Below are 12,372 nucleotides of genomic sequence, written 5' to 3'. Positions count from 1 at the left end.
TTTTCGCTGTACTCTATTTGAAAAAACATCTTTGAAGCAGTAAACTTTTTATCGAGTATAAAATGTCTAGATTCTCTACTTCTTCTAAAACCTGGAAAGAACAGTTTTGAAGCAGTGAACTTAATACCAAAGAGTCAGATCCATGTTTCTCACCTGTATTTTTTTTTTAAGGAAAGTTTTATTTTGGCTCAGTTTATAGAGGTGTTTCCATTATAATTTTGATTTTTTTAAAAAAATAATCATTATAACTTCTTTCCCAAGAAGCCTTTGTATACCTGTTTTCTTAATTATCTGATTTTTTTTTCTTTCCTGTGACAGGAGCTTGCTATATTGCCCAGGCTGACGTTGAACTCTTGGGCTTAGGCAGTGTTTCCTCCTGAGTAGCTGGGAGTACAGGTCCATACTACCATACCCAGCTAATCATATGGCAATTTAATACATACTGTGTCTCTATGTTCTGTAGCTATTTGGTGGGCCATAATAGAAGTGACCGTAATCTGTGATGTTTTAGCCTCTTAATCAATTTTCACTCCCTTTTGTAAATATATATGTTAAAAGCTTTATTTGTAGAACAGTTCATATTCAAGATTAAGGATTATTATATCTAACAGGATGTTTGTATAGGCTATACATCATAAAATAGGCTGTACTTGTTAAAGGTACTTGATCCTGTTCTGTTTTTGCATATTTCTGATTTGTTTGGTGGATTTTTGTTCTTTAAATGTATTCATATTCATGTTTACTGATTTGAAAATGAAAGGTGGTAGCTTTGAATGATTTATCCCACTAACTTGCTTGCTGGATTTGGATTAATTTTAATTTGTAAAATTGTTTTGAAAGAGTTGATAACCTTGACAGAATCGGAGGAAATGTGTGGTATAAACAGTGTAAGTTGGGACTTACTTCCCTCCTGTGGGTTGGAGGTAGTTCATCAGTATCTTGTTTTTTGCTCTTTTGTGGCTTTAAGATCCTTTCTGGTTAAATATTAATTCAAAAAGAAAAAAAAACATATCTCCTACTACATTTTCTACTTTTTTCTTTTTTCTTTCTTTTTTTTTTTTCTGTAGGACAGGGTCTCATTATGTAGTTTAGGCTGGCCTTGGAGCTCACTTTGTAGCTGAGGCTGGCCTCAAATTAATGACATACTTCTCCTACCTCATCCTTCAGAGTGCTGGGATCACCAGTGTGTCACTATGCCCAGCCTTTGTTTTTTTTGGAGGGGGTGGGTGTTTTGCTTTGTTTTGTTTTTCTTTAAATTTGATTGTGTTTGTGTAGGCAGCCCTCCTTTTTTCTGGTGTAGGTATTAACACAATTCAAGAAAGATTTAACAAGTGTATGAATCAGATGTGTTGAGATTAAGTCACATTACTTGCTTGAGTTTTATTTTATTTTATTTTTTTGGTTCCAGGAATCAAACTCAGGACCTTGTGCTTGCCACACAGGCGCTTGTGCCACTGAGCTATATCCCCGGCCCTTGAATTTTAAAATCACATGAAATAAGCTTATTTTCAGACTTCTTGTAGTCTTCAAATTTTTTGACCTTTCCATTTTTTTTGGAACCAGAAATTGCACTTAGGACCTTGTGCTTGCCAGGCAGGCGCCGTACTACTGAGCTATACCCCTGGCCCCAAACTTTTTCATTGATGTAACAATTGAAATAATGTTATACTTTATTGATGTAACAATGGAAATAATGTTATGATAAAGTATCATTCTTAGTTAATGATACTGTTACCTATTCTAAAATAATCTTTCTGCTTTCTTTATTTTCTTTTGTACTTATTTCTACTTAGGATAACTTTTTTGAATGAGTTTTAAGAATTCTATAAACCGGGCATGGTGGCTCACGCCTGTAATCCCAGCACTCAGGAAGCTCAGGCAGGGGGATCATTGTGAGTTTGAGACCAGCCTGGACTACAAAGTGAGCTCAAGGCCAGCCTGAACTGCATAGTGAGACCATGTCTCAAAAAGCCAAAAAAACCAACAAACAAAAAACAGTTTTATAACAAGGACTTTTTGGTCAATTGATTTTTTTTTTTTTTTTTTTAAAGGAGGAGAGGATTATTTTCATTCACAGATTTTCTTCCCCCTCTTATAATGAGGGATTAATGATGCACTGTTTGTTTTGTTGATATGTAGCTCCTGAGTGTATCTGAACAACAAATAAAAAAGTAATAGCAATGCAGCATAGGTATCTTTGTATAATAAAGGGTAATTACAAGATTTTTTTCTAAATGGCAAGTCATAATGAAAGAGTGAAGTCATGCTCAACTCCATCATCTCTAATAATGGAAGAAACTGTTTAACTGAAGATATTTGTAGGTTATCTTTTTTTTTTTTTTTTTTTAAATAATACCTAGCTGAGTCCTTGAATATTCCTTTGGCTTTCTCAAGTGTCAGCCACATATAACTACCCATACCAGATCCATCTGTTTGAAAACAGAATCTGCTATAGAGTTTTTTAGGGTAACTTTTTCTTAGGACGAATTTCTAAGTTCACTAGTGTGTCTTTATTTTTGTTGACTGTCATAATTTTTAGTGAAAGTTTAAGAGAATGAGTTTCTCTTTCTATAAGTAATGTGAAGCATCTGCATTGGGTATTTTGGGCCTTTTAAAGGGAATGTTCTGAAAGGTCAGGTACATTCATTTTGTTTTAGTGTTGGATATTATCCTGTACTGTGTTGATAGTTTAAGGATGATATGTAATGAAATAAATATGGAAACTTGTTTGCAGGTGTCAGAATTTTGAGAAATAATTGTTAGCCTGTAATTTAAGATTCCTAAATATTAATAATAGAAAGGATGCAAAGCTTTAAGTCATACTGCTTTGGATTAAATTCCCTTGTAGAGAAATATGAGAATGTGTTAAAAGTACGGCTTTCTCATTCTTTTGTCCTTTTAGGTTTTGGCACAAATACCAGTGGGAATAGTATTTTTGGAAGTAAATCAGCACCTGGGGCTTTGGGAACAGGGCTTGGCACAGGATTTGGAACAGGTAAGGAACTACCATCATGAGTTTTAGGAAATAATATATCTCGGTTTTCAGATTGCTGAAACTTAAAAGTGTTCCATTTGATGATGTGCCTGGAAATAAGAGGCTCATGTTTTCATTTCTGCAGGTGGATTTGTAAAACATTTACAGCACTTAATGTTGTACTAGGTCCAAAACCATTGACAGATTTTAATTGTTGTATTATTATTATTAGTGATATTTGCAGCATTGGGAATTTAAACCAGTAGTACTACACCACTGAACTACAATCCCAGCTCTTTTTTTTGGGAAATAGGTTCTCACTAAATTGCCCAGGTTGGGCTTGAACTTTCTGTCCTCCTGCCTGTCTGTCTAATAGCTAGGATTACAAGCATGCATCACTACCTAGTAAACATTGACACTTTTATCTTAAAAAGTAGTTAAAAAATGCTTTGAGGTTTTTAAGGTCTGTGCATACCTTTCAGTCTTTTCCACTGTAATTAGAGATCTTGGATATCATCCTTATTTTCCCTATTCTTACTATCAAATTATTTTTCAGTCGGTTTGGGAATTGTGAAATCAAAAGGGGTTGTCATCATAAGATGGATAAGTGCTAAAGCATGTACAGTTAAACAAGATTATTTAGCCTTGTAGTTTGCCTACTTCTCCCAGTTGACAGTTAAACAAGATTATTTAGCCTTGTACAGTTAAACAAGATTATTTAGCCTTGTAGTTTGCCTACTTCTCCCAGTCTCCCATATGACTGAGTATGGCTGTTCAGTTGCAAACTATTTATTTCCATGATCTCTGCTTCCAGTGTTTGGTTATCTGTTGTCTTTGCTTCTGTGTGCTAATCATTCTTTTGTCATCTTCGCTTTAATTGAAGCTCTTTTTCTACTATGAAGTGTTACCTTCATTTCCTTTTTCAAGTGCTGGTAAAGTTTCAGCTATTGCAAAATACATTGAAAAGTCCAAGGGTTTCAGTTGGGAGTACCAGCTGCTGAAAATTTGGCATGTATCTTGACAGACTCTTTCTGTGCATTTTTTTTTTTTTTTTTTTGGTACCGGAAATCGAACTCAGGACCTTACACTTACCAGGCAGGTGCTTGTGCTGCTGAGCTATATCCCCAGCCCTCCATGCATTTTTTGAGCTGCTTACACATAAACATTTGTACATATGTGTTTTTATATATAAGGTTTTGGTTATATTCTTTTTTGTTGTTGTTGTCTTTTTGAGACAGAGTCTCGCTATGCAGTTCCGGCTGGTCTTGAGCTCACTTTGTAGCCCAGGCTGGTCTGGAACTTGCAGTGATCCTCCTGCCTCAGCCTCCCGAGTGCTGGGATTACAAGTGTGTACCACCACACCCAACCTGTGATTTTGGTTATATTCTTAATGATAAACATACCTTACGTGGGTGATTTTTTTTTTTTTTTTTGTGGTGGTGGTGGTACTGGCTTTTGAACACAGGAACTTCACATGTGCTAGGCAAGTGCTCTATTGCACTGCTGTATGCCCAGTGCTGCATGAATGATGTTTTAAAACCAAAGGCCAAGGTGCATTAATTCATTGTAGTATTACTGTAGTGGGCTGTAATCAGGGTTTTAAGAGTCTGAGCTAGAATTAAATGTCATTGTACACCGCAAGTTTACTATGCTTTCATGACACTTCCGTTTCAGTTATGTGTGTGGTTCATGTTTTGGTTCTCAGTGTACTTCATATCATGTGTTATAGTAAAAAATGCCTAAAAATAACTGCCTTACATAGTATATACCATGACTTACATTTTCATTTTACATATTCTCACTTACTTTTTTTTTCTTTTTGGTCAGTATGTATAGATCTAGCTCTTTTTAAAAATAATAAGTGCTTGGCCAGGCATGGTAGCACATGCCTATGATCCCTTCACTTGGGAGGCTGAGGCAGAAGGATCGCTGTAAGTTTGAGGCCAGTCTGGGCTACACAGCGAGACCCTGTCTAAAACAAATTCCAAGAAACAAAAGTAACTGCTTAGTATATGTGTATGTGTATATATGTGTATGTGTGTGTGTGTGTGTATACACACACACACACACACATATAATTTACATACATCATAATTAATCTTTCTCCCTTTGATGGACAGTTATTTGGTACTGTTAGCAGAGCCCTTATTGAAGATCTTTGTGATATAATTTTCATGTATATTACTGTAGAATCAAGCCTAATTAAAAGTACTGTGTCTGGAGGTATGCATATTGATTTGGCTCATTTTTTTCTCTAAACAAGTGTGCCAGTTTGTATTGTTGTTCACATTGTATGAAAGTACCTGGTTTTCCATACCAGTGGGCTTTTTTTGTTTCTTTGAGTTGTCCTAGCCTCATGGCTGGTCTCGAACTCCTAGGCTCACGGGACCCTTCCTTCTCAGCCTCCTGAGTAGCTGGAACTATGGACATATTCCACTGCATGTGGTTTATTGCGCTTTTTTCATCTTCTGGTAATAAAAATTGGTGTTTCAGTTTGCCCTTCTCTCATTGCTAGTGAAGGTGGGCATCTTAACCTTTTGAATCTTTCAGTTCTGCACTTATGTGATTTTTGTTTCTTAGTTTGTTGTTGTTTTTGTTTTGTTTTGTTTTGTTGTCTTTTTTGAGACAGGGTCTCCCTCTGCAGTTCAGGCTGGCCTTGAGCTCACTTTGTAGCCCAGGCTGGTCTCGAACTTCGCAACGATCCTCCTGGCCTCAATCTCCCAAGTGCCGGGATAGTATGACCCCAAAACCTAAGTGAATATACATCAATGTTTGCTTTAAACCCTGAAGGAAAAAAATAATTTTTGTTATGAGTAAAAATTAGAGAGGGCTTTTTCAAGGATTGTTTTGACTGACATTTTATGAATATAAACCTATGATGCTTTTTTTTTTTTTTTTTTTTTTTTTTAAATTCTTTTTGAGACAGGGTCTTTCTCTGCAGTTTAGGCTGGTCTTGAGCTCACTTTATAGCCCAGGCTGGTCCTGAACTCACAGTTATCCTCCTGCCTCAGCCTCAAGAGTGCTGGGATTACAGGCGTGCACAACCATGCCAGGCAGTGCTTCTTTAATGTTAGAGATACATGTACTTCTGAATTTAGGGTGGGATTATGATAAGCCTATTATAAATCAAAAATATTGTAAGTTGAATATGCATTTAATATGCTAACCTACTGCACATTAGTGTAGCCTGTCTTAAGCATGCTTAGAATTATGTCATTAACCTACTGTTGGGCATTACACAAGAACATCACATCCCCTGTCATTAGCCTTGGAAAAGAACAAAGCACAAAATTCAAAATACGGCTTTCACTGAATACCTATTGCTCTTGCATCATCAAATCAAAAAATGTTTTATTGAAGACAATATTCACCCAAGTCTGTTCTTTTTCTGTCCCCTTTTGTGATGCTGGGGATTGACCTCAGGGCCTTTGCACTGGGTTACATATCTCCCCCTTTGTGATAGTGGGGATTGATCGCAGGACTTTTGCACTGAGCTACATATTTTTTCGCTTTGAGGGCAAGGTCTTCCTAGGCAAGGTTCAAACTGGAAAGCCTTTTGCCTTAATCTCAAAGGGTGCTGGGATTATACAAATGCACTACCATGCCTAGTTTATCTAAGTGTTTTTAGTCATTTAATTTTGTTCATAGACAGTTTTTCATGTAGAAGTTTTATTTTTATGTAGTTATGGTTACTCTTTACAGCTTTTGGTCTTGCAAGTTATGATTAGAAATATCTTCTATAGTACAGTATTATAAAATGTCCTTTACCCCTTTGTTTGGAAACAGGGTCTTACTTGACTATGTAGTTTAGGCTAGCCTTGAACTCACTATGTCTCTGGTCTTGAACTTGTGGCAGTTGTGCTTCAGCCTCCAAAGTGCTGGGATTACAGAGATGCACCACCACGTTGCTCTGAACATTTTTTTAATGTTTTCTTTTACATAGTATTGTAATAGCCTAAACTTTTTAATTGTATGTTTTCAGTAGTCCTTAAACAGTTATCCCTTATAAAACAAATCACTTCTTTTGTTTTTTGTTTTGGTGGTATTGGGGATTGAACCCCAGGCCTTGGGCCTGCTAGGCAAGTACTCTATCACTAACTATATCCCTACCCTTCTAAAAATTTTATTTTGAGACAGTGTCTTGCTAACTTGCTTAGACTAACCATGATCTTGGTACCCTCCTGCCTCATCTCCCCAAGTAGCTGGGATTATAGGTGTGTGCCACCACACCGAGAAACAAGTCACATTTTTGTTGCTCCACATTAGTCTGTATTCATGCCTTGTACATAGAAACTCAACAAATTAAATCAGTGAAGAATTTCATATTCCCAACCTTAACAGCAATAGATCTCTTAGGAAAAGGAGAATTACAGGAGTTAGCAAACACAGACTCTTAGAAGTCCTTGATGATCACCTCTGCTAAGGCATACTTGTGGCTTTGCAACATTATTATATATAAACATAAACTCTGCATTTTATAGTGACACAGATAAACTATCATTGGTACTATATGAGGGAGCATTAGTTTAGTGGGTATTCCCCTGGCAGCCTCCCATTTTGAGTCATCAAGATTTAAATTCATGCCTCAACAGATGTAAATTGTCCTATAACCTAGGCCTTCGGGTGCTTTATGAGTGGTTGGCTGTATAAATAATAAATGTACAAATGTAAAAGATTTTTCTTTTTTTAAATGTTTAGATTTAACCGTAGTATAAAAAATTTTATATAGACTCTGGCATGGGATTTTTATCCCCATGTGTTCAAAATAAGTAATTCATAAAATTGTAGGTTTATCAGTTTCTTGTTTTACAGTTGATGGTAACTATCATGAGCACTATCACTTGTGCACCATTTTCTTGGTAGTTTTTATTAACATTTTGCATGAGTAAATTTATAGGTACATTTAGTAAAACTGATTCTCAAACTAAGAAATAAACAGAAAAATCTTCTTTTTAAAGCTAATAGAGCCAGACATGGTAGTACACTCCAGTAATCCCAGTACTTGGGAGGCTTGATGGAAGTTTGAGGCCAGCCTAAACTGTATAGTGAAACCCTGTCTCAAAAAAAACAAAAGCTAGTAGTTACCAAAGACAAAATTGTAACATTTGTTAGAAGATCTCAAAAGGTACATAAGTGTTTCTTTTTTTTTTTCTTGAATGTCCTTGTAATATCTAAGACTGCAGTTACCTTTTTGCCACTCAGTGTAGCTTCCTTGTGACTCCCACAACTAATCATAAATACAGCACCTTTTGCTATATTGACAGATTACCATACTCATTATCATATCCTGTATAGCATCTCACTCAGAATGTCTCTAAAGTTGCAGATGAAGTCTCTTCATTAGACACACAATGCCATTTGTACATAATATAAGGCAGATTTGGACAAAACATTTTTCCATTGATAAATTGTAAGTGTATGCTCAGGTTATTTTATAAAAGTCCCTTTCCTGGTCACTGGAACCTTACAATGCTTTTTTCACTCTTTTGTGGATTACTGAAGTACAGGTTTTAGGCTGTTTCATCTTTATCCAGGACTGCTGAGAAAAATTCTTACCCAAACAGAATTTATTTTAAAATTTAGAGACAATGTCTCACTAAGTTGGTGTTGAAGTTGTAATACCTGGGTGCTGGTATTACAGTGCTGTTATGACCGTACCCAGCCAGAAAGAAAATTTTATCCATGTTGTTTGTTTTTTTAGTTAAATTTTTATTTTCACTAGTATACATGTTTGTGGTACATAATGATTACATTCATCCCGGAGAGTTGGTACAGTGTACCTAATGCATCATAATTGTTTTTCATTTCTATATTTTTAGATTTCATCTAAGTTTTGTGGGCAAGGGGAGGCAAGAAAGTAGTAAACTACCAGAAAAAAACAAATTTAAAATCTATGCTGTGCACTGTTTCTTTTTCAGGGAATAATACAATTTTAGCATTCCTTGGAACTTGTACTAATTACTAAAGGGTTAGAACTTGCAGGAAGTCTTACAACTTATCCCCAAACTGAGCATTGCTACATGGTCTTATTTTTGGTGAGGTTGTACAGGGAGCAGTTCATCCTTTCAGTCCTTACTGATTTATTTCATATGGACTCTCTTTGTGTAAACTTCCTGTTATCTCTTTGCTTGTGATCTCAAAGCAGTTCCCATATTCCCATACTATATTTTTGGGCTCCAAGTATTTATCTCTTTTTGATTTGTCTTTTGTTTTTGTTCTGGGGATCAAAATAAGGGCCTTGTTCACATTAGTCAAGTGTGCTACCACTGAGTGCTATATATATACACATACACACACACAGAGCCCTGAAATTACAAGTTTATTTTTTTAAAAAATTATAAATTTCTGCAATGAGCTCTAATTCCAGCCAGTCTGGTTCAAACTTGAATCTGTTCAGTAACCTTGTCGCAAGATATTTAGCTGTTTGTTAAACAAGTTCGTTTGGTTAAAGCAGGTTTTGTGATGGTTATCTTGTCAAATGTACCAAGGTTTGAACTGCACTTCTACTGTTTACATCATTTGTGATACTGAGTTAATTACTAAACCCTCAGTTTTCTTATCTGTAGAATGGTGATAGTTCCTACCCAGTTGTGTTAGTTAATATTGAATGAGTATATTTAGTATGTACAGACATCTAAATGCTTTACACGTTTATTCATTTTTAATCTTAGGATAAATATCTAAGCTGTGTACTATAATCTCATGTTGTAGTTGAGGAAACCGAAGCACAGAAAGCATTTACCATATTAGCTCTTTTGTTGAAATGACTGGTCATTATAAAGTTTCCAAATGTATAATATTTTTAAGTAACTGACCTCTGGCTAACATTCAAAGGAACTTCTGTGGCGCTTTTTCTTTCCTCTTGTCTCCATAGCTCTTGGTGCTGGACAGGCATCTTTGTTTGGGAACAACCAACCTAAGATCGGAGGGCCTCTTGGTACAGGAGCCTTTGGGGCCCCTGGATTTAATACTACGACAGCCACTTTGGGCTTTGGAGCCCCCCAGGCCCCAGTAGGTAAGTGTCAGTCACTCTAGAAGGCTTTACTCCGTTTATTTCTTGCTAATAGTTGCTGGCTTGATTTTCCTACTCACCCCATCTCATCCCTACCAAAACATTGTATACCTGCACGTCATTAAGCAGTCATGTCGCATGGAAGGATTTCGATCCTGGCCTTCCTTGTTTCCCCATTCCTAGCCCTAGTTTCTCAAAGATGCCACTTTTGCTGTTTTTAATTCATCTGGATGTAATTTAGCTCTTATGGCTAAGTGATGTACTTACACTACTGTGGTTTTTTAAATTGTCTGTGTAAATCTAACTTGTTATGCTAGGTGAGCTCACTTATCACCTGTATCTTTTTGATTTCTGCCAGTATGTTTACTAAATTTACTGTATTCTTCAGTTTTATCTGCTGAAACATTTTTCACACTTCGTTCATTTAAATACTCCCTAGTTTTTGCACTATCCTGTTATCTTTATTTCTAACTTAAGAAACTTAAGTTTTTTAAGTATTTTTTTTAAAGAAAATCGCATTCTTGGAAATGAAAAATTAGTATCACTTGACACAACTACAGTGAGTTAGCTAGAAGGAAAAGAAGTTTCTGTACTACTAAGTTCATCTGTACTCTGATGATACGCATGCTACATTTTTAGAAACCTTTGCAAATTTAAGCTCTGTGCCTCTATTTTTTTTCTTATTCTGTCAACCAGATAATAGTGTGTCTTGCATCTCATTTGTGAAGTGGGGATATTAATGCTCTTAACCTGCCTTTCCCTTTCCCTTATTTCTTTGTTTGTGACAGTACTGGGGATTGAACCCAGGGCCTTCGCACTGACCTACATCCCCAACCTTTTATTTTCAGTTCTTAGCAAGATTTGCTAAGTTACCAGGTGGGACTCAAACTTGTGATCCTCTTGCCTCAGCTACCCAAACTCCTGGGATTGAAGGCGGCATCACTGCACGCAGTTCCATCACTATATTTTTATATTGATAAGGTTAATAAGTTCTGTTTTGTAACTATCTCTATCTTCCGTTCTTTGAGTAATTAAAAGAAGTTCAGATGAAGCCAGCATTTGCTTAATAGCTTATTAAATATCACTGACCAGTATAGTACACCATTATCATACACCTGGAAGGTTTTTTCCCCATGTTAACTCACATCATCTTAAGTATTTCAGACTGCCAAGAATATCAGAATTCTCCATTCCCCACCCCCAACTCATTTTTCGTATCCCTTTGTTCTCCTGTAGCAGTAGAAACTCTGGTTCTCTAAGCCTTCATCATTGGCCCAGGATATTTATTTCCTTTTTATCTACTAAGAACTGCTATGTCCAGAGTTTCCCCTCTTTATTTCCTAAATTTTCTGGAATACGTCAGTAAGTGATATGTGTGGTAAACTTTGAATACTTAACAGGTCTGAAAATATCTTCATTCATTCCTTACAATTTAATGTTCACAAAATTTTGGTGTGGCATTTATTTACCCTTGGAACTGTGATGATATTCCTTCTTACAGTGACCATTACTGATGATCTAGTGCCTTTCTGATTCTTGTGTAAGCTGTTCCTCACAGCTTTGAAAGCATTCAGGATTATCCTTTTGTTCTGAAATTTTACTGCTTTGCTTGTGTGTGTGTGTGTGTGTGTGTGTGTGTGTATTAATCTTAATGTTTGTATCAACTTTGTACTTTCTAAAAGAGGTTTTTTTGTTTTCTAATTTTTTTTTCACATTTTTAATTTATAAGAATTCTTGTTTTCTGAATGTTCTGTTTTTTCAAGTGCCTAGTTCTTAGATACAGTATTTCTTGAAACTGAATTTGTTAGTAATTAAAAGATTTTTAGATTCTCTGTGCCTCAGACCTTTGGAATTATTATTGTGTTAACCCTGATGCTTCATGTTTCTTTCTGTTAAGAATGAAATTTTTAAAATCTCCCTGTCATTGTTGAGTTTGTGGGTAAAGGTTATGTACCATGTTTCATTTTCAATCAGGTTTTATCCCAAAGTCTTCTCAGTGTTAGATGTCTAAATTGTTAGCTCTAGGATGGTGCTGTTACTCTCAGTATTTGCTTGTCATTTTTCTGCATTTACTTAGTTTCATTTATCAGAGGAATACACACTGATCTAGTAGAATGATATGGTTAGTTTTTTGTTTTTGTCTTTTTTTTGTTTTTGGTTTTTTTTCCGGTATCAGGAATTGAACTCACGACCTCTCACTTGCCAGGCAGGCGCAGTGCCGCTGAGCTATATCCCCAGCCCTGTGTTTATCTCTTTTGAAACAGGGTTTCACTATTGCCATTCAGGCTGGCCTTGAACTCACTTTGTAAGCCAGGCTGGCCTGGAATTCTGAAAATGATTCTCCTACCTCAGCCTCCCAAGTGCTGAGATTAAAGATTGTGCCACC

At 36.1% G+C, this 12,372-nt stretch overlaps 1 protein-coding gene across 7 annotated transcripts in view; it reads left to right on the top strand.

Annotated features, from left to right (window-relative positions):
- Positions 1–12,372, top strand: part of Nup98 (nucleoporin 98kDa) — a 107,499-nt gene that overhangs the window by 45,393 nt on the left and 49,734 nt on the right. For 6 of the 7 annotated variants that reach the window (XR_260183.2, XM_005380033.2, XM_005380032.2 and 3 more), the window contains exons 11-12: positions 2,903–2,995; positions 9,849–9,989. Coding sequence is in view for 6 of the 7 variants with exons in the window: in XM_005380033.2 (XP_005380090.1) it covers positions 2,903–2,995; positions 9,849–9,989 (234 nt within the window). In the remaining variant the exon portion in view is untranslated. The remainder of the gene's footprint in view (positions 1–2,902; positions 2,996–9,848; positions 9,990–12,372) is intronic. The other variant, XM_013511898.1, reaches the window with a different exon arrangement.

The sequence above is a fragment of the Chinchilla lanigera genome, unplaced genomic scaffold (assembly GCF_000276665.1).
Source record: "Chinchilla lanigera isolate Chin_1 unplaced genomic scaffold, ChiLan1.0 scaffold00013, whole genome shotgun sequence".
Lineage (NCBI taxonomy): Eukaryota > Metazoa > Chordata > Mammalia > Rodentia > Chinchillidae > Chinchilla > Chinchilla lanigera.
The sequence above is the reverse complement of the archived record's forward strand: the minus strand, read 5'-3'. Positions and strand labels throughout refer to the sequence as shown.